General features: G+C 38.3%; 1 protein-coding gene across 3 annotated transcripts in view; it reads left to right on the top strand.

Moving 5' to 3' along the window:
* tmco4 (transmembrane and coiled-coil domains 4) overlaps positions 1-22,725 on the top strand; it is a 59,669-nt gene that overhangs the window by 19,713 nt on the left and 17,231 nt on the right. For all 3 annotated transcript variants that reach the window (XM_061889681.1, XM_061889682.1, XM_061889680.1), the window contains exons 6-13: positions 79-176; positions 1,167-1,310; positions 1,969-2,088; positions 8,247-8,411; positions 8,475-8,611; positions 8,728-8,812; positions 17,183-17,300; positions 17,365-17,482. In XM_061889681.1, the coding sequence (XP_061745665.1) occupies positions 79-176; positions 1,167-1,310; positions 1,969-2,088; positions 8,247-8,411; positions 8,475-8,611; positions 8,728-8,812; positions 17,183-17,300; positions 17,365-17,482 (985 nt within the window). The remainder of the gene's footprint in view (positions 1-78; positions 177-1,166; positions 1,311-1,968; positions 2,089-8,246; positions 8,412-8,474; positions 8,612-8,727; positions 8,813-17,182; positions 17,301-17,364; positions 17,483-22,725) is intronic.

The raw sequence follows: 22,725 nt of genomic DNA, 5'->3' as shown, positions 1-22,725 counted from the left end.
CCGCTGTAAAGTATGTTTCATCTTTGCATTGCTGATAAGTGGAACTATTGCAGCTCATTCCAGTGCTCTGTCCACCAGAGAGGAGTCCTCCCGACGTCTGAGGTGGGAAAGAGGGCGGAAACTACGACGCTACCTCCTGATTGGCCTAGCAACAGTTGGGGGAGGGACCGTGATTGGTAATTATTATCTTGTGTATACGTGCATGGTCACTTGGGGAGAGATGTGGGTACCTTCTTCTCAAACAGTGCGCCGTGTGTGCTGGTATGCTGTGCACTACAAAACATTGTCGCCATTAGTCTTGACTTCCTCAATGGTGTTTTGTAAGTTAGAGTTGCTAAACAATTAGAATGCATTATTATTTATTGAGTTTATTTTTTCAGTTCCAAACGGTTGAAGCTGTTGTTTATAGTTTAAAAAATATTAAAGAAAGATAATTTAAATCAAATTGATGTACTTTAAATCTTTTCTTTTACAAACTAAAAAACATTGCTATAATAAATGTTTTCTTGGTTGTTAGTCGAACTATATTTATCATATTTTCCAGACTATAAACCGCTACATTTTCCCTGACTTTGAACCCTGCGGCTTATAAAACCGTGCAGCTAAATTATGGATTTTTCTTCGCTGACGGCAATAATGTTTAACAATAAGCAAATAGTTTTCATATTACATCGTCATAGAGACACTGAAATATTGTTTTTTTTTTTTGCTGTGGTGCCATCTTTTGGACGAGTTTGTCCACTGCAGGTGCTGCAGGTTGAAAATGTACTTGAACCGGAAGTATAACTGTCTAGGTTTGTAAGTTTTACAATGTAACTAAAACAATTCTTACGTTGTCTAAAGCGTCCCAAGTGTGATGTTTGTAGGAGTGTTGCAAGCTAGCATTGTTAGCATTAGCTAATATGATAACACATTTACTAGTGTCTGTGTTAGCGTTATTAACTTACAATGACATTCTTTTTGTATTGTTTCAGTGTCACAAATTCCTCAGTAAATTCACCAAAACTGATGGGAGAGCTAGCTTGCTCAGCTAGTGGGTCCATGATGATGACTTCTGTTTTGTTTGATTATCTGTTTTACTGCCGTGTATCCGGTACCGTTTGGAAACCGTTAAGATGCGTAAGAGAGCTATTTAAAGCGTGTAATTGTCTCCTGTTCTTTGCCAGGTGTGACCGGCGGGCTGGCTGCCCCCCTGGTGGCAGCAGGGGCCGGTGCGGTGCTCGGCGCTGGAGGGGCCGCAGCTTTGGGCTCAGCCACTGGTATCGCCATCATGGCCTCCATGTTTGGAGCAGCCGGGGCAGGACTGACCGGTAGGTGCATTCAGTCAGCTTTTGTTACCTTCACCAATTAAGTTGTGTTTCCTGTCTGGATGTTCCACTTTAACATGTCACGTTGTTTTGCTACCTCCACCAAAGAAGTTGTGTCTCCTGTCTAAATGTGTCACTTTATTTTGTTATTTCCACCAAGGACGTTGTGTTTCCTGTCTAAATGTGTCACTTTATTTGGTTCCTTCCACCAAGGAAGTTGTTTCCTGTCTAAATGTCTCACTTAATTGTGTTACTTCCACCAAGGGGTTTGTGTTTCCTGCCTACCTGCGTCACTTTATTTAGTTTCCTTCACCAATAAAGTTGTGTTTCCTGTCTGGACGCGTCACTTAATTTTGTTACTTCCACCAAGGAGTTTGTGTTTCCTATCTGGACGTGTCACTTTTGTTACCTCCACCAAGGAAGATGTGTTTCCTGTCTAAATGTGTCACTTTATTGTGTTAGTTCCACCAGGGAGGTTGTGTTTCCTGTCTAAATGTGCCACTTTATTTTGTTACTTCTACCAACGAAGTTGTGTTTCCTGTCGACATGTGTCACTTTATTTTGTTACCAAGGTGTTTGTGTTTCCTGTGTAAATGTGTCACTTTATTTTGTTACTTCCACCAAGAAGTTGTGTTTCCTGTGTAAATTTTCTGCTCCTCAGGCTATAAAATGAAGAGATGTGTGGGAGCCATCGAGGAGTTTGAGTTCTTGCCACTGAGCTCAGGAAAGCGTCTTCACCTCACCATCGCAGTAACAGGCTGGCTGTGCACGGGGAAATACAGTAAGTCTTTGTTTCCTTTATGATTCGCTCATTTCCTCTAAAGCAGTGGTCCCCAACCATCGGGCTCGTTTGGCCGCCCGCAGAATAAGTTTTTTATAAATGTATTTATTTATTTTATTTTTAATTTTTTTATTTATGTTTTTAAATTTTTTTATTAAATCATCATAAAAACACAAGATACACTTACAATTAGTGCACCAACCCAAAAAACCTCCTTCCCCCATGTACACTCATTCACATATCAATATAGATCAATACAGTCTGCAGGGATACAGTCCGTAAACACACGTGATTGTGCGTGCTGTTGGTCCACTCAATCTAACTTTAATCGACAATATTTCCATAGCAATAATAAATAAGTATGGAGACAAAGGGCACCCTTGTTTTAGACCTCTTAATAGAGGTATTGATCATTCTGTGTACTTATATGATATGAGTAGATAGATAGATAGATAGATAGATAGATAGTACTTTATTGATTCCTTCAGGAGAGTTCCTTCAGGAAAATTAAAATTCTAGCAGCAGTGTACAGAGTTGAGATAAATTTAAATAAAAGTAAAATGTAAATAATGGGGGTTTAAATGGAAACAAAATAGAGGAATATTGCAATAAGGATAAAAACTAAAAAGCAACAATGGGAATAAAAATATAACCGTAAAATAAGAATATAACAAGACAAAGTAGGCAGTAGTGACCATGTTATGAAAACGTATTGCACACATTGTATTGTATTGTACACAGTGGATTCACGTTTATTTTACTTTTGTCATGAAAAAAAAAAAAAAAAAACCCCGCCGGGCCACGGAACAAATTATCAAGCGTTGACCGGTCCGCAGGTATAAAAAGGTTGGGGAACACTGCTCTAAAGTATCAGCAGTAACGTCTAAGGCAGATTGTGCTGCTTTTCATATTCCTCTCCATGAAAAATATCTTCAAATGATTATACAGTGACAATATTTGAATATAGCAAAGCGTTATTAGCCCTACTTCTAAATGACTGAGATTTCTCCAACACAATCCTTAATCTAACTTGTCATATTAATGATCTTTGACTCGTGTTTTTGCAGGAGGTCTTTAAAGTCAACACTTCGCTCCCATTATATAGAGGATCTTTGACTGGCATTTGTGACTTCTCCTTTCATATTAATCAGAGTTTCTTTACCACAGGGCCTGGGTCCATTGTGGGGCTGTGAGCACCACCTAGAGGGCAGCCCAAAAAAATCTGTTTCTCAGCTGTGGGTACTGTGTTGTAATACATTTTTCCACAACTTGTGGCAGTAATGACAATCTCAAACAACAGCAAAAGTCTGGAGCTAAAGTCATAGTGATGTTCCTGAAGCGTAAAAATTATGACTAAATTGGTGAAGTCGTTTTCTCATTTGCACTTTAATTTTTTTGACATTTTAATTAAGAAACATATATCCGCAACCCCCCAAAAAAAGGACAAGCCATAAAACATGTATGGACGGATGGATGTCTTATTATTAATTGTAAATTTAATTTGAATGTATTTATTTCAGCACTGTGAAATTGTATGTACATTTTTTTAAATTGATTTTTTATGAGTTTCTATTTTTGCAGTACCGTACTTTCTGGACTAAAAGCTGCACCCACAAAACTTGAGGGAAAACAATATGTCACACCGAACTATTAGCCGCAGATATATACGTAATGAAATGCAGATATATACGTAGTGAAATGCAGATATATACATATTGAAGTGAGTTATTTACACAGAAATATTCTGTAAATGTTTATTTACATACCTTAATTGTTTCCAAAGCATGTCTGTAACACAACAACTAACTACAAAGTTTAAACTTTGTAATTTTAACTACAAACTAAAAGAAGATGTGTTACCCGGCCCCGAGGAAGCCCGGGGCCCTCCTCTGGAGCTAGACCCGGAAGCAGAGCTCGTCAGCAAGCCCCTGGTGGCCGGGCTGGCCACGGAGCCCAGCCGGTCACAGCCCGAAGTAGCTACGCGGACACAACATCCTCTCCACTACGTGGGCCCACCACCCGTGATCGGAAACAGTGTGGCCGGGTGTGCTGCCATGTGGATGGCAGTGAAAGTGGAGACTCCAGACGTACTAATCCGGGGCTTACCTCTACGCATAATAAGGGCTTTGAAACCAAACTCCTGGACAAGGGATGGACCTTGTTCACTTCTGGAGATGCTCAGCGTGTGAGGGCCCAGGCGGGTGTGGGGATACTCACAAGTCCCCGGGTGAGTGCCTGTACGTTGGAGTTCACCCCAGTAGACAAAAGGGTCGCCTCCCTTCGGCTTAAGGTTGGAGGGGGTAAAACTCTGACTGTTGTTTGTTGCTCACGCATCAAACAAGAGTTCAGAGTTTTCGGCCTTCTTAAATACCTTGCATGGTATGGGGTGCCGGCAGTGTATTCCATAGTCTTGTTGGGGGACTTCAACGCACGTGGGCAATGACAGTGATACTTGGACTGGCGTTATTGGGAGGAACGGTCTCCCTGATCTGAACCTGATTAGTGGATTGTTATTGGACTTATGTGCTAGTTATGGACTTGTGATAACAAATACCATACCATGTTCAAGCAGAAGGATGCTCATTGGTGTACCAGGTACCAGAGCACCCTAGGCCAAAGATCATTGATAGATTATGTAATCGTATCAGCTGATCTGAGGCCGTATGTTTTGGACACTCGGGTGAAGAGAGGGGCTGAACTGTCAACTGATCGCCATCTGGTGGTGAGTTGTGTCAGATGGCGGGGGAAACCTCTGGACAGACCTGGAAAATCCAAGGGTGGACTGGGAACGTTTGGAGGAGTCCTCTGTCCGGAAGGACTTCAACACCCACCTCCGGCGGGACTTCTCTGCCATCCCTGTGTAGGTTGGGGACATTAAACATGAATGGACAATGTTATAAGCCTCTATTGCTAAAGCTGCAGCTGCGATCTGTGGCCAAAAGGTCTCACGTGCCTCAAGGGGCGGTAACCCTCGAACACCCTGGTGGACAGCGGTGGTTAGGGAAGCCGTCCGACTGAAGAAGGAGTCCTACCGGGGTATGTTGTCCCAGGGGACTCTGGAGGCAGTTGCAAGGTACCGACAGGCCCGAAGGGCAGCTGCCGTGCCTGTGGTCAAGGCTAAGCAGAGGGTGTGGGAGCAGTTCGGGGAATCCGTGGAGAAGGACTGTAGGGTGGCACCAAAGCTGTTCCGGAAGACCATACGGCACCTCCGGAGTGGAAAGCAGGTAACCATCCAAGCTGTGTACAGCAAGGATGGGACTCTGCTGACTTCAAGTGAGGAGGTCATAGGGCATTGGAAAGAGCACTTTGGGGAACTCCTGAACCCAGCTACATCAGGCATACCGTCCCTGATAGGAGCGGAGTCTGAGGATGATGGGGGATCGACGTCAAATACTCGGAGTGCAGTCACTGAGGTAGATAGACAACTCTGCAGTGGCAAAGCTCTGGGGGTTGACGAGATCCGTCCAGAAATGCTGAAACTCTGGGTGTTGAGGGGCTGTCTCGGATGATATGCCTTTTCAACATTGCGTGGAAGTCTGGTACAGTGCCAAGCGAGTGGCACACTGGGATGGTGGTCCCCTATTCAAAAAGAGGGACCAGAGGGTATGTGCTAACTACAGGGGTATCACACTACTCAGCCTCCCTGGGAAAGTTTACGCCAAAGTACTGGAAAGGAGAGTCCTGCCAATGGTCGAACCTCAGATTTAAAAGGAGCAATGTGGATTCCGTCCTGGTCGTGGAACAACTGACCAGCTCTTTACTCTTGCGGGAATCCTGGAAAAGGCCTGGGAGTATGCCTATCCAGTCTACATGTGCTTTTTGGATTTGGAGAAGGCGTATGACCGGGTCCCCCGGGATATCCTGAGGTGCTGAGTGAGTACGGGGTGAGGGGAACCCTGCTGAGGGCCATCCAATGTCTGTACAACCAAAGCTAGAGTTGTGTCCGGGTGCTTGGATGTAAGTCGGATCCGTTTCCAGTGGGGGTTGGTCTCCGCCAGGGCTGCGCTCTGTCACCTATCCTGTTTGTGACTTTCATGGAAAGGATTTCTAGGCAGAGTCTTGGCTATGGCAGAGAGGGTATACGCCTCGGGGGGCTAAAGGTTGCGTCACTGCTGTTTGCAAATGATGTGGTCCTGATGGCATCTTCGGTTCGTGACGTTCAGTTCTCACTGGATCGGTTCGCAGCCGAGTGTTCAGCGGCCGGAATGAGGATCAGCATCTCCAAATCTGAGGCCATGGTTCTCAGCAGTAAACCGATGGTTTGTACAGTCCGAGCAGAGAGCGAGACTCTGTCCCAGGTGGAGGAGTTTAACTATCTCAGGGTCTTGTTCACGAGTGAGGGAAAGATGGAGAAGGAAATCAGCCGAAGAATCGGACCAGGTGGGACAGTAATGCAGTCTCTCTGCCGCACTGTTGTGACGAAACGAGAGCTGTGTCTGAAAGCAAAGCTCTCGCTCTACCAAGCTACATATCTACATTCCTACTCTCAACTATGGTCATGAAGTGTGGGTCATGACCAAAAGAATAAGATTGCGGATACAAGCGGCCAAAATTAGTTTCTTCAGAAGGGTGGCTGGCATCTCCCTTAGAGATAGGGTGAGAAGTTCAGTCACCTTCGAGAGACTTGGAGTAGAGCCGCTGTTTCTTCGCTTGGAAAGGAACCAGCTTAGGTGGTTCGGGTATCTCATTTAGATGCCTACGAGCCTCTCCCTCGGGAGGTCCTCGTTGCACGTCCTACTGGGAGGAGACGTCGCGGCAGGCCAAGGACCAGCTGGGGGATTACATCTCCTCTCTGGCCTGTGACTTTTTGGTGAATTTACTGAGGAATTTGTGAAACTGAAAAAATACAAAACATTCTTATTGCAGGTTAATAATGCTAACACAGACACTCGTACACGTGTTAGCATATTTGCTAATGCTAACAACGCTTGCTTTATTACATTACGATAGCACGTACAAACATACATGACAACACTCCTGAAGGACGCTTTAGTAAGTAACAACTGTTTTAGTTATATTGTAAAACTTGCAAACATTGCTTTGGAGTGATGAATGAAAATTCCATATGAGTAGAAAACACTATGTATGGCGAGAGGCACTTCAACTTCCGTTTCAAAGCTTTAAAAAACAGGAATTTACATTCACCCAGGTGCACCTGCATCCAAAAGATGCAGGTGAACTCATCCAAAAGATGGCGCCATATCACAAACAATAACCCATTTTTTAAGGGTCTTTGCTTGTGTTGAATGAAAACTATTTGCAATATGGAAATATGAAGACATATTTATTAAATAGCCGCACAGTTCTATAAGCCACAGGGTTTAAAGCGTAGGAAAAAAAAAGAAGTGTCTTATACAGTCAAGAAAATAAGCATTTTTTGAACACCCTGCTATTTTGCAAGAATGATGCGCACCATCCCAAGAACACCATTCCTACGGTGAAGCATGGGGGAGGTTGCATCATGCTTTGCGGGTGTTTTTCTGCTCATGGGACAGGACGACTGTACTGTATTAAGGAGATGATGACTGCAGCCATGTATTGTGAGATTTTGGCCAAAAACCTCCTTCCCTCAGTCAGATAATTGAAGATGAGTCGTGGCTGGATCTTCCAACATGACATTGACCCAAAGCACACAGCCAGCAAAACCAAGAAGTGGCTTCGTAAGAACCATATCAAGGTTCTGGAGTGGCCTAACCAGTCTCCAGACCTAAATACAATTGAAAATCTTTGGAGGGAGCTGAAAGTCTATGTTACTCAGCGACAGCCCAGAAACCTGACTAATCTAGAGAAGATCTGTGTGGAGGAGTGGGCCAAAATCCCTGCTGCAGTCTGTGCCAACCTGGTAAAGTATTACAGGAAAAGTTTGACCTCTGTAATTGCAAACAAAGGCTACACTCCTAAATATTAATGTTGGTGTTCAAATACTTATTTTCAGCTTTGTCACACAAATAAATTGTTAAAAAATCATAAATTGTGATTTCTGGATTTTTCTTTTTAGGTTATGTCTCATACAGTGGACATGCACCTACCCCTCCATGATTTCTAAGTGGGAGAACTTACAAAATAGCAGGGTGTTCAAATACTTATTTTCTTGACTGTAGTAGGATAATGTGAAAGTCTCAGCCGGTCGATGTAAGAGACTACCCGCTCTGTGCCAGGCTCCTTCCAGGCCCCGTGGTGCAGCCTGGGGGAGTGCGGTGAGCAGTACTGCCTGGTGTGGGAGTCGCGTTTCCTCAGGGACCTGGGCTCCGCCATGACCTCGCTATTGGACGGGCTGGTGAGCATGGTGGCTCAGGAGGCCCTCAAGTACACAGTGCTCTCAGGTGGGAGGACCACCACGCCCAAACCTTTGTCACCCGCCCTCTGTGACTGACGCCACTGTGCAGGTATCGTGACGGCGCTGACGTGGCCCGCCTCCTTGCTGGCCGCCGCCAGTGTCATTGACCACCCCTGGTGTGTTTGCCTGAACCGCTCTGCCCAGGTGGGGAAGCACCTGGCACAGGTTCTGAGGAGCAGACAGCAGGTAAGGATGACAGCCAAAGACATTAAACCAGGTTTTTCTACGGATCAGTTTTATATTCTTTTAAGGGAGCCTCGCTGTTTTGGAACAAACACTTACAAATTTATTTTTATTTGAAGGGGAAGCGGCCTGTCAGTCTGATTGGTTTCAGTCTGGGTGCCAGAGTCATCTACTACTGTCTCCAGGAGCTGGCCAATGATCCAGGTACACACACACACTCGACCTCTTTTCAGACTAGAAGGCACACCTAAAATCCTTATAACAATGTTATTTGGTACATGGTGTGATGACAGCAGTCATACATAAGAGATACGTGTGGACTGCAGGTTGACGACTGTCAAATGACGCGATAAAGTACCCGTAAGCAAGCAACACCAAAACTTTGATGTTTCATTGAGAATATAGAACATTACACACGGCGCACAAATGTTTTTGTACAATTTTGGTAAACTACGAAGCCACACCTCTTGATGGATTGTCGGAGAAATATGGTTACCCTAGTCAGACGCACTGTGCTTCAATATACGTATGAGGCAGAGCTGGGCAAATATTTTGACTCGGAAGGGCCACATTTAGAGAAAAATGTGTGTCTGGGGGGGCCAAGGTGTATGTGTGTATAAATTATATGTGAACATTTAGCTGTAAGATCTGCTGTACATTATGTGTGTTTGGGTCCCTTTTTTTCAGGAACACTAATACCAACAGTCACAATGTCCGATAGAGTTATAAAAAACGTTTTGACAGACCACTTCAAAAAAACAGAATGGAAGTTTACAGTTTTTTACTGAATGGGACACCCAAAATTAACATTTAAATAAAGAAAAGGGAGATTTACAATATTAACTATGAACAATTAAAGACTGAAAATAACAAGATATGAACAGCGCTCCTTTTTTCATTGTTAGACCAGCTCCTCGATAGTTGTGTATCTTTTACAATCATGCAAAACACAACAAAAATTTAACAAACAGCAAAATATAAAGGCAAAGTGTAATAAACACCTGCATTATGATATATTAGCACGTAAAAATCTGCATCTGTTTCTAACACACGCGTTTCAGGCTTGCTGCTCTGAAAACAAACCCCGCCTACTCTGGTTTGTTCCTGGTCTAAGCTGCTGTGACGTAGATTACCGTAATAACTCGTATTACGCCCAAAAGCACAGATTTCAACCATTGAAATACTTTCTATAGTTCAAGACTTACTGTCACTTAAAAACAGCACTGAACATCATAATGTTTTGATGTTGAAATGTCTAAAAAATTATGTAGAACATCCGGCCAGCCGGATTGAAAATCATAATGGGCCGCATTTTGCCCAGGTCTGGTATAATGACTCATAAATGGCATCAATTAGGAGACATTATCTGGCGCTTTGTTTTGTAATACTATGCAAATTAAACTGTTCTTACCTATTGCTACCTGCTGATGTGTATTTGAGATCTGCATAAGTCCCAAAATGTGTGTGCGCCGTAGTCAATAAGCTCCTCCCTTTTCTCAATCCTCTTGTCGTGGAGCATTCATCCTCTAATACAAAGTAGTGTACACTTTTAGCTCATATTTGTCAGTATACTTGCTATGGAAGAGCTAAAAACTACCGGTTCAACATGGATGATGGGAAGAAGACGGTGTTGAAGTGGAGGCACGAAAATAGGACCCATCCACAAAACGGCACATCTTGGAGAGACTTGAAGACGATCTGTAAAACATCATCTATGCTACATTTTGACTAGAGAACCATGTTATGTAGACAATGGGGTTTCCATTTGAGTTGGGGGATTGTGTTAGATGTAAATATAAACGGAATACAATGATTTGCAAATCCTTTTCAACCCATATTCAATTGAATGCACTACAAAGACAAGACATCTGATGTTGAAACTCATAAACTTTATATATTTTTTTGCAAATAATAATTAACTTATAATTTCATGGCTGCAATACGTGTGAAAGTAGTTGGGAAAGGGCATGTTCACCACTGTGTTACATGACCTTTTCTTTCAACAACACTCAATAAACGTTTGGGAACAGGAGAAACTTAATTGTTGAAGCTTTGAAAGTGAAATTCTTTCCAATTCTTGTTTTATGTAGAGCTTCAGTCGTTCAACAGTACAGGGTCTCCGCTGTCGTATTTTACGTGGAGTGATTTCTCCAGATTTTCTGAATTTTTTGATGATATTATGGACCGTAGATGTTGAAACCCCTAAATTTCTTGCAATTGCACATTGAGAAACTTAGTTCTTAAACTGTTTGACTATTTGCCCACACAGTTGTGGACAAAGGGGTGTACCTCGCCCCATCCTTTCCATTAAAAGACTGAGCATTTTTTGGGAAGCTGTTTTCATACCCAATCATGGCACCCACCTGTTCCCGATTAGCCTGCACACCTGTGGGATGTTCCAAATAAGTGTTTGATGAGCATTCCTAAACTTTATCAGTATTTATTGCCATCTTTCCCAAGTCACACGTCGCTGGCATCAAATTCTAAAGTTAATGAATATTAGCAAAAAAAAATGTTTATCAATTTGAACATCAAATATGTTGTTTTTGTAACATATTCAACTGAATATGGGTTGAAAATGATTTAAAAATCATTCTATTCCGTTTATATTTACATCTAACACAATTTCCCAACTTATATGGAAACTGGGTTTGTATATACTTGCAGTGTTTATATTGTAAATATGCTTTCACTATGTACAGCGCTTTGAGTCACTAGAGAAAAGCGCTATATAAATATAATTCACTTCACTTCACTACATATTGTTTTGAAGTGTCTGTTACTACATTATATATATATTCTTGCAGTGTGTATATTTTACATATTAGATATTGTTATGAATGTGTCTGTTACTACATTATTTATATATAATTGCAGTGTGCATATCGTACATATTACATATTGTTATGAAAGTGTCTGTTATTACAGTATATATTTATATATATATATATATATATATGTATGTAAATACATATATATTATTACAGTATATGTACATACATATACATTATTACAATATATATATATACATATATATTTATATATATATGTACATACATATATATATATATGTACATATATATATATATATGCACATATATATATATATATATATATATATATTAGGGCTGTGAATCTTTGGGTGTCCCACGATTTCATTCAATATCGATTCTTGGGGTCACGATTCGATAATATATCGATTTTTTTCGATTCGATTCAATTCTCGATTCAAAAACGATATTTTTCCGATTCAAAACGATTCTGTATTCATTCAATACATAGGATTTCAGCAGGATCTACCCCAGTCTGCTGACATGCCAGCAGAGTTTTGTAGATTTTTAAAAAGAAAATATTTTATAATTGTTAAGGACAATGTTTTATTAACTGATTCCAATAATGTAAATTTGTTTTAACTATCAAACGAACCAAAAATATGTGAAAACATTGGACACAGTGTGTTGTCAAGCTTATGAGATGCGAAGCAAGTGTAAGCCACTGTGACACTGTTGTAATTTTTTATTATTTTTTTAAATGTCTAATGATAATGTCAGTGAGGGATTTTTAATCACTGCTATGCTGAAATTATTACTGATATTGATACTGTTGTTGATAATATTCATTTTTGTTTCATTAATTTTGGTTTGTTCTGTGTCGTGTTTGTCTCCTCTCAATTGCTCTGTTTATAGCAGTTCTGAGTGTTGCTGGGTCAGGTTTGGTTTTGGAATTGGATTGCATTGTTATGGTATTGCTGTGTAGTGGTTTGTCGGATTTATTAAAAACAATTTTTTTTTTTTGTAAATAGATTTTTAAAAAATGAGAATCGATTCTGAATCGCACAACGTAAACGATATATATATATATATATATATATATATATATATATATATATATATATATTTATACTTGCAGTTGGTATATAAAACGTTATATTGTACATATTGTTATGAAGGTGTCTGTTATTACATTTTACATATACTTGCAGTGTGTATATTGTACATATTCCATATTGTTATGAAGGTGTCTGTCACTGCATTACATATACTAACGACATGTATATAAAACCGACAGAAAAACCCTCTTGTTATTTTAGAGTGCTTTGAAGGAAACACAGGTCGTTCTCATTAGCTGCAATGTTAGCCGAATCTTGCTAACGTCTTTTTATCTTTAGAATATTAAAAAAGCAATACCAATAAAAAATATGTATGTTGTCTCTTTTAATGATTGCGAATGATAGGCGAAATTCCCTCCAAAAAGTGTAGTTCCCCTTTAACGCCTCATTAGCAAGACTTTGGAGACAGGAGCTAGGAAAAACTGCAAAGCAAGGTTATCCTTTTTTATTGCAGGGTGGTCCATTCGTTTTCCATTTTATATTACTTATTTATTATTTGTTGTAACCCTCAGGCCTTCCCTGTGTTTTAATGAATGTTAAAGGTCCCTGGGACCCGAAAGGGTCTCGATCATTATGGTGTTAAAAATAAGTCATTTACTTTTCTTTTTTTTTTACTTTAAACGCTTACCTAATATCTAAAGATCAGCTTTTTCCATTTTAATATTATTAAATTTCAAAACAAATACAATATATTGTAACCATTAGAGCTTCAGACAACAGTTCTCTTAATGAATAGTAGGAAGTCAGTTAGGATTCACATAACCAGATGAATAATATCTCATTTTCAGTAAAGTTCAAAATGGCCGACTACCCTGCATGGGGCTGATGGTCCCTTGTTCCCTGGGCACTGCATCTGCTGTTTTGGGCTGTGTGGGTGGCTGGGGCCATACTTTGGATTCTGCACATACCGGGAGACAAATATATTGTACATACATTCCTACACACAATCATACATAGATACATACATACATACACACATACATACAGTAAATATGTACATACACATAATTATTCATACATACATACATTCATACATACACAATTATTCATTCATACATACGTACATACACACAATTATTCATACATACATACTTTATACCGCAATACTAATAATTCATTTAGTGTACTATACTGCCTCTGAAAAGGTTTTTAAAATGTATATTATGTTTATAAACTCAGGAAATATGTCCCTGGACACATGAGGACTTTGAATATCACCAATGTATGATCCTGTAACTACTTGGTATCGGATTGATACCCAAATTTGTGGCATCATCCAAAACTAAAAAAAGTATTAAACAACAGAAGAATAATTGATTATTACATTTTAACAGAAGTGTAGATAGAACATGTTAAAAGAGAAAGTAAGCAAATATTAACAGTAAATGAACAAGTAGATTAATCATTAATTTCCTAGCTCTTGTCCTTAATAATGTTGACAAAATATTAGAATGATAAATGACACAATATGTTACTGCATACATCAGCATATAAATTAGGAGACTTTCTTTGCTTACTTCTGCGATGAGTTGGCGACTTGTCCAGGATGTATACCCCGCTTTCCAACCGATTGTAGCTGAGATAGGCACCAGCGACCCCAAAGGGGAGAAAATTGATGGAGAGATGTTTGCTTACTTTCTAATAAAAGACAAGTTGTCTTGTATGTTCACTATTTTATTTAAAGACAAACTTGCAATAAGAAACATGTACCCTAAGATTTTTTTTTAAATAATGTCAATAATGACATTTTTTGTGGTCTCTTTTATTTAGAAAAGTATCGAAATAATTTTGGTACCCGTACCAAAATGGTATCGGCACAACACTAACACATACATACATACATACATTCTTACATACATACACACAATAATTCATACATTAATTGATACATACATTCGTACATACTTACACACAATTATTCATACATACATACATGTACATACATACATACATACATACATACATACACACAATGATTCACACATACATACACACACACACAATACATACATACATTCATTCATACATACATACACACAATTATTCATACAAGCATTCATTCATACATACACACAGTTATTCATACATTCATACATACATATACGCAATTATTCATATATACATACATTCATTTGTAACAAACGCACCCAAGGTCTCCGGGTGTAGCTGCCAGTACGCAAATTAAGGAGTCACGGGTGGGACCTGATATTCAGCTGGGAACAACTAAAACAGTAAATCAAAACATAGACATATATAACTATTAACCACAACACAATCAGGCTTATATTTGATATGCCACAAATTAATCCCGCATAACAAACATCTCCCCCATCCCATCCATATAACCCACCAATACAACTCAAACACCTGCACAACACACTCAATTCCACAGCCCCAAGTGTCTTTCACCTCCCCAAAGTTTATACAGTTCACATATTTCACAAAGTTACATACGTGACATGCACATAGCGGCATGCACGTACGGGCAAGCGATCAAATGTTTGGCAGCAGTAGCGTACTCACGGTACCACGCATCCAGCTCATAGTCCTCCTGGTAAGAGTTCCTGTTAGTCCCAGTTCTCCAGAGGCCAATGTTAAGTCCACAAAAATTGGTCAAAAATGAGGATCCTTCCACGCAGTGGCTCCATAGCTAAAACGCTGTGGCTGACAGGTGCTCCAGGTGGTGTGTGACATCAATTTCCGCTTTCGCCCGGTCTAATAGCACCGGATGGCTTTTATATCCCCACATTCTATTAAGTTCCTTTTTTAAGATTAGCATGATTATTGAATACGCCTGTAACAGTTCATAATATTAGGTAAATGGATGACATAAGTATATATGTATACTAGGGTTGTCCCGATCCGATATTTGGATCGGATTGGCCGCCGATATTTGCAAAAAAATGCGTATCGGCAAGGCATGGGAAAATGCCGATCCAGATCCAGTTTTCCAACACACCGATTTAAATAATACATTCCACTCTTCTGCTGCTCCCTAAAGTCCGTTCTGCATTTTCCAGAACACCTTCAAAACATCCACAGGTCTGCGTTCTAACCGTTCAGACGGCCGTGTGAATTAAAAGTTACAGTAAAAATGTCAGCTGTGTGGGATTATTTTATCCTACAAAACGAAAAAGATGAAGAGGTGGAGTGCAAAACATGCCACAATGAAGTCAAGCGTGGTGATAAAGTTGTAAGACATTTTAATGACTCTTGCGAGTGAGAGGCTTTTTAGCACTCATCATAGATGAACACAGGAGCAGGCTGACACCTGAGCATCTTGAAGTGCTCGTCTTTGTTACTGGGGCAAACAATTGAAGGGAGTGTGTAGATATATATTCTTTTTAAGTTTACACTTGTTCAAGAGCAAGTATTGATGCTGAGTTATAGACATTTTATCCCACTCAGGTTGTTTGTGTATTTTGCTTTTTTTAATAATGTTTACAGCATTATTTGCACTTTATACCGTTCACTTTTTTACTGTTTAATGATGCCATTTCTGTTTGTCATGTATCATTTTTGATATTTTGTGTTTATCCTTGAATACCAACTATTGTGTATTATTCAAACTCACCTAATTCAGCTGGCTAGTTGTTATCAAGAGTACTGAAATCCTTTTCAGCATGAATCTGACAACTAAGTAGGCTTAATAACTTTAAACTTTAATACATGCTCGGATAGGCCAGTATCTGTATCGGATCGAAAGTGCAAAAACAATATTGGTATCGGATCGGAAGAGCAAAAACCTGGATCGAAACATCCCTAATGTATACTTCTTTTCCCAGCTGAGCACAAGTTAATTGTGACTGGCAATATTTATATTTTATTATATATATATATATATATATATATATATATATATATATATATATATATATATATATATATGTATATATATATGGACCCCTATGGCCATTACACATTCATACATACACACACACAATTATTCATACAAACATTCATTCATACATACATACATGCGCCCACACATTACATACAGATGTACTGTACATACACTACCACATTTGCATACATAAAGTCATGCATATTTTAAGTTTCATCAAACAAATATTAACGTTGTCCCCTACGTGGGAAAAGTGGATAAAACATGACACACTGATAAAGCTTAACCTTTGTTGCACTATAACAATCTACAAGGTTAATATAGTCTACTTCTCTTTCTTTTGTTACTCAAGTTATCATTACATAAACGTATTGTTGCATTTGAAACAATTGTATTGTTAATAATAGAGGTAAGTATTATTATTATTCATGCATATATATATGTGTGTCTGTATATATATATATATATATATATATATATATATATATATATATATATATATATACATATATATATATATATATATATATATATATATATATAATCTTTATTTATTTTACTCTTTTTTAATGTATTTTTTCCAACTTGCACTAAAGTATTGATACCCCTCAGTGGACTCACTGAGAAATCGGGCATTAATAAGGAGATGCTAACAAAGCCGCGTGTTATTAAGGAGACGCTAATAAAACTGTGTGTTATTAAGGAGACACTAACAAAGCTGTGTGTTATTAAGGAGACGCTAACTAAGCCGCGTGTTATTAAGGAGACGCTAACAAAGCCGAGTGTTATTAAGGAGACGTTAACAAAGCCACGTGTTGTGTTTTTGTTTGCGCTCGGTTAGGCAGCGAAGGCGTCGTGGAGGATGTGGTCCTGCTGGGGGCCCCCGTGGACGGCTCCGAGAAGGCCTGGGAGAGAATCACGCGGGTGGTGGCCGGGAAAATAGTCAACGGGTACTGCAGGTAATGTAAAAATCTCGTCCTGTTATCAAGTGGCTGTTTCTGACCTCCCTTATCCACCTGTCAGGGGGGATTGGCTCCTGGGGTTCTTGTACCGAAGCTCAGCTGCACAGCTGTGTGTTGCCGGGCTACAGCCAATCAGCACCGGGGGCCGCCGCCTTATCAATGTAGACCTTTCCTCCGTGGTGAGTCACTGCTTTTATTTCAACATAGAGCCACTCAAGTCTTGTTGGCTTTTCCCTCCCTTTGAGTACCTTGAAGGAAGAAAAGCATTATACAAGTAAAACCCATTTACCATTTTACATAGTGACACTCCACAGTGCAAGTGTGGAATAAATAAGATCTGTTAATGAAGAGACTCTTTTGGATGGACTTGTGTCTCAAATGAAGGGAGATTGCCTGACCTTATATAAATATTCATTTCACTACTACTTTGACTACTTCTACGGTAGAGCGCACGGGTATATAAGCCATACCCAGTAAGTTTGAGAAGAAAAACATATGTTCCATTTATTAGTTGCACCGAACTATAAGCCACAGATATATATGTTGTGAAATGAGTTATTTACACAGAAATATTTAGTAAATTATTATTTACATACCTTTATTGTTTCCAAACAGTGTGTAACACGGCAGTAAAACAGACAATAAAATAAAACAGAAGTCATCGTCATGGACCCACTAGCTGCGCAAGCTAGCTGTCCAATCAGACTCAATAACTCCACGGCGACAGTTTGGTTATTTTACTGATGAATTTGTGAAACTAAAACGATTCAAAAAGAATGTCATTGTAAGTTAATAATACTAACGCAGACACTCGTAAACCTGTTAGCATATTAGCTGATGCTAACGACGCTAGCCTGATTACATTACAATAGCACGTACAAATAAGCATGAAAACACTCCTACAGACATCACACATGGGACGGTTTTTAAGTAAGAATGGTATTAGGTATATTGTAAAACTTAACAAATGTTGCTTGGAGTGATGAATGAAGAACCGCTATGGATGGCTTGAAGACTGAACAGAACGTCCAGTTGAAAGCACTAAATGGAAGGATACTGCAGCACATGCAGAGAGCAAACTTGTCCAAAAGATGGCGCCATGGCACAAACAATAACACATCCATGCAGTGTTTTCCATTTTTTTTGTTTTTTTTATCTATTGGATTATGACCGTCAGCAAAAAAATCCACCGTTTTTTTAAGACGCAGGGGTTTAAAAGTAGGGAAAACTTGCGGCTTATAGTTTGTAATTTACGGTAGTTATTTTGAAGGAAAAACAACTTTTTGTGACTTCCTTTTAGCAGAGAATTTGTGGTTCTTTTGTGCTGTTCCGGGCTTGAAAGTGTGATTCCAACCACTGTGCTGTGGCAAAGAAATACAGTCCCTGGCAACGCTGTGCTTCCAAGGTTGGGGCTTCACTCCAGCCACAAAAGTTTTTTTTCAGCACTCACGTGGCCATGAAGTGGGTCAGTGACTCGTCCATGCCACACTAGCCAATCAGGAGAGTAAACATGTGATGAATGAGTCCAATAGATGCAGTAGAAACAGCAACACATACCTTTCTTGCGTCAAATCAACTCTCCTTTCCACTTCCTGCCCGGGCTGAATCACTCGCCATGCCATGGGTGTTTTGCCGCGACTCACCGAGTCACAGATACCGGGTGCAAGAATCACCAAGTGAACGAAGGGTCATTCAACACCTTGGTCATTGGGGGCGGGGCTATCCTAGTCAGAAAAGAACCATTGAATTGTCTTCTTGGTGAGACTGTTACATTTAGTTATAATATTTGATATTGGTGTCTTGGTGAGACTGTTATAGTTACTTATAATATTTAATATTTGTGTCTTGGTGAGACTGTTCTAGTTAGTTTACATATTTAATATTTGTGTCTAGGTGAAACTGTTATAGTTACATATAATATTTAATATTTGTGTCTTGGTGAGACTGTTATAGTTAGTTTTCATATTTAATATTTTTGTCTTGGTGAGACTGTTATACTTAGTTATAATACTAAATATTGGTGTCTTGGTGAGACTGTTATACATAATTATGATATTTAATATTTGTGTCTTGGTGAGACTGTTATAGTTAGTTATAATATCTAATATTGGTGTCTTGGTGAGACTGTTATAATTAGGTATAATATCTAATATTGGTGTTTTGGTGAGACTGTTATAGTTACTTATAATATTTAATATTTGTGTCTTGTGAGACTGTTCTAGTTAGTTTACATATTTGATATTTGTGTCTAGGTGAGACTGTTATAGTTAGTTATGATATTTTCATATTTGTGTCTTGGTGAGACTGTTATAGTTAGTTTTCATATTTAATATTTTTGTCTTGGTGAGACTGTTATACTTAATTATGACATTTAATATTTGTGTCTTGGTGAGACTGTTATAGTAAATTTTGATATTTAATATTGGTGTCTTAGTGAGCCTGTTATAGTTATTTTTGATATTTAATATTGGTGTATCGCGAGCCTGTTATAGTTAGTTATAGTATTTAATATTTGTGTCTTGGTGAGCCTGTTATAGTTAGTTTTATTATTGAATATTGGTGTCTTGGTGAGCCTTTTATAGTTGGTTATGATATTTAATATTTGTGTCTTGTGAGCCTGTTATAGTTAGTTTTAATATTTGATATTGGTGTCTTGGTGAGCCTGTTATAGTTAGTTTTAATAGTTAATATTGGTGTCTTGGTGAGACTGTTATAGTTAGTTATGATATTTTCATATTTGTGCCTTGGTGAGCATGTAATAGTTAGTTTTCATATTTAATATTTTTGTCTTGGTGAGACTGTTATACTTAGTTATATTACTAAATATTGGTGTCTTGGTGAGACTGTTATAGTTACTTATAATATTTAATATTTGTGTCTTGTGAGACTGTTCTAGTTAGTTTACATATTTGATATTTGTGTCTAGGTGAGACTGTTATAGTTAGTTATGATATTTTCATATTTGTGTCTTGGTGAGACTGTTATAGTTAGTTTTCATATTTAATATTTTTGTCTTGGTGAGACTGTTATACTTAATTATGACATTTAATATTTGTGTCTTGGTGAGACTGTTATAGTAAATTTTGATATTTAATATTGGTGTCTTAGTGAGCCTGTTATAGTTATTTTTGATATCTAATATTGGTGTATCGCGAGCCTGTTATAGTTAGTTATAGTATTTAATATGTGTGTCTTGGTGAGCCTGTTATAGTTAGTTTTAATATTGGTGTCTTGGTGAGCCTTTTATAGTTAGTTATGATATTTAATATTTGTGTCTTGTGAGCCTGTTATAGTTAGTTTTAATATTTGATATTGGTGTCTTGGTGAGCCTGTTATAGTTAGTTTTAATAGTTAATATTGGTGTCTTGGTGAGACTGTTATAGTTAGTTATGCTATTTTCATATTTGTGCCTTGGTGAGCATGTAATAGTTAGTTTTCATATTTAATATTTTTGTCTTGTCTGTTATACTTAGTTATATTACTAAATATTGGTGTCTTGGTTAGACTGTTATACATAATTATGATATTTAATATTTGTGTCTTGGTGAGACTGTTATACTTAATTATAATATTTAATATTTGTGTCTTGGTGAGACTGTTTTAGTAAATTTTGATATTTAATATTGGTGTCTTGGTGAGATTGTTATAGTTCGTTATAATATTTGTGTCTTGGTTAGTTATGATATTTAATATAGGTGTCTTGGTGAGCCTGTTATAGTTATTTGTAATATTTAATATTGGTGTCTTGGTAAGACTATTATAGTTAATTATGATATTTAATATTTGTGCCTTGGTGAGCCTGTTATAGTTAGTTTTAATATTTAATATTGGTGTCTTGGTGAGACTATTATAGTAGGTTAGAATATTTAATATTGGTGTCTTGGTGAGACTTTTATAGTTGCTTATAATATTAAATATTTGTGTCTAGGTGAGCCTGTTATAGTTAGTTTTCATATTTATATTTCTGTCTTGGTGAGACTGTTATACTTAGTTAGAATATTTAATATTGGTGTCTTGGTGAGACTTTTATAATTGCTTATAATATTAAATATTTGTGTCTAGGTGAGCCTGTTATAGTTAGTTTTCATATTTATATTTCTGTCTTGGTGAGACTGTTATACTTAGTCATAATATTTAATATTGGTGTCTTATGAGAATGTTATTGTTAGTTATGATATTTAATATTTGTACCCTGCTACGCCTGTAATAGTTAGTTTTAATATTTATTATTGGTGTCTTGGTGAGCCTGTAATAGTTAGTTATGATATTTAATATTTGTGCCTTGGGAAGCCTATTATATTTGGTTATAATATTTAATATTTGTGTCTTGGTTTGCCTGTTATAGTTAGATATAATATTTAATATTTCATATTGGTTCTTGTAGGGTTTTTTTTTGCATTTACTTTTTATTTTGTGCAGAGAATTCACAGCTGTGAGCATTTCCTGCGGCATCAGCATGAGTGTATATGTGTGTGCGTGTGCGTGTGTGAGTGTGTGTGAGTGCGTACGTGCATGTGTATACATATATTTATATGTGTATATATGTACAAACCCCGTTTCCATATGAGTTGGGAAATTGTGTTGGATGTAAATATAAACGGAATACAATGATTTGCAAATCCTTTTCAACCCATATTTAGTTGAATGCACTACAAAGACAAGATATTTCATGTTCAAACACATAAACTTTGTTTTTTTTTTGCAAATAATAATTAATTTAAAATTTCATGGCTGCAAAACGTGCCAAAGTAGTTGGGAAAGGGCATGTTCACCACTGTGTTACATCACATTTTCTTTTAACAACACTCAATAAACGTTTAGGAACTGAGAAAACTAATTGTTGAAGCTTTGAAAGTGGAATTCTTTCCCATTCTTGTTTTATGTAGGGTCTTCGCTGTCGTATTTTACGCTTCATAATGCGCAACACATTTTCGATGGTAGACAGGTCTGGAATGCAGGCGGCCCAGAAAAGTACCTGCACTCTTTTTTTTACGAGGCCACGCTGTTGTAACACATGCTGAATGTGGCTTGGCATTGTCTTGCTGAAATAAGCAGGGGCGTCCATGAAAAAGACGGTGCTTGGATGGCAGCATATGTTGTTCCAAAACCTGTATGTACCTTTCAGCATTAATGGTGCCTTCACAGATGTGTAAGTTACCCATGCCTTCGACACTAATGCACCCCCATACCATCACAGATGCTGGCTTTTGAACTTTGCGTCTATAACAGTCATGATGGTTCGCTTCCCCTTTGGTCCGGATGACACAATGTCGAATATTTCCATAAACAATTTGAAATGTGGACTCGTCATACCACAGAACACTTTTCCACTTTGCATCAGTCCATCTTAGATGATCTCCGTCCCAGAGAAGCGGCGGCGTTTCTGGATGATATTTATAAATGGCTTTCGCTTTGCATAGTA

This window comes from Nerophis ophidion, linkage group LG27, assembly GCF_033978795.1.
Source record: "Nerophis ophidion isolate RoL-2023_Sa linkage group LG27, RoL_Noph_v1.0, whole genome shotgun sequence".
Classification (NCBI taxonomy): domain Eukaryota; kingdom Metazoa; phylum Chordata; class Actinopteri; order Syngnathiformes; family Syngnathidae; genus Nerophis; species Nerophis ophidion.
Note: the sequence above shows the minus strand (reverse complement) of the source record. Positions and strands in the feature narration are given on the sequence as shown.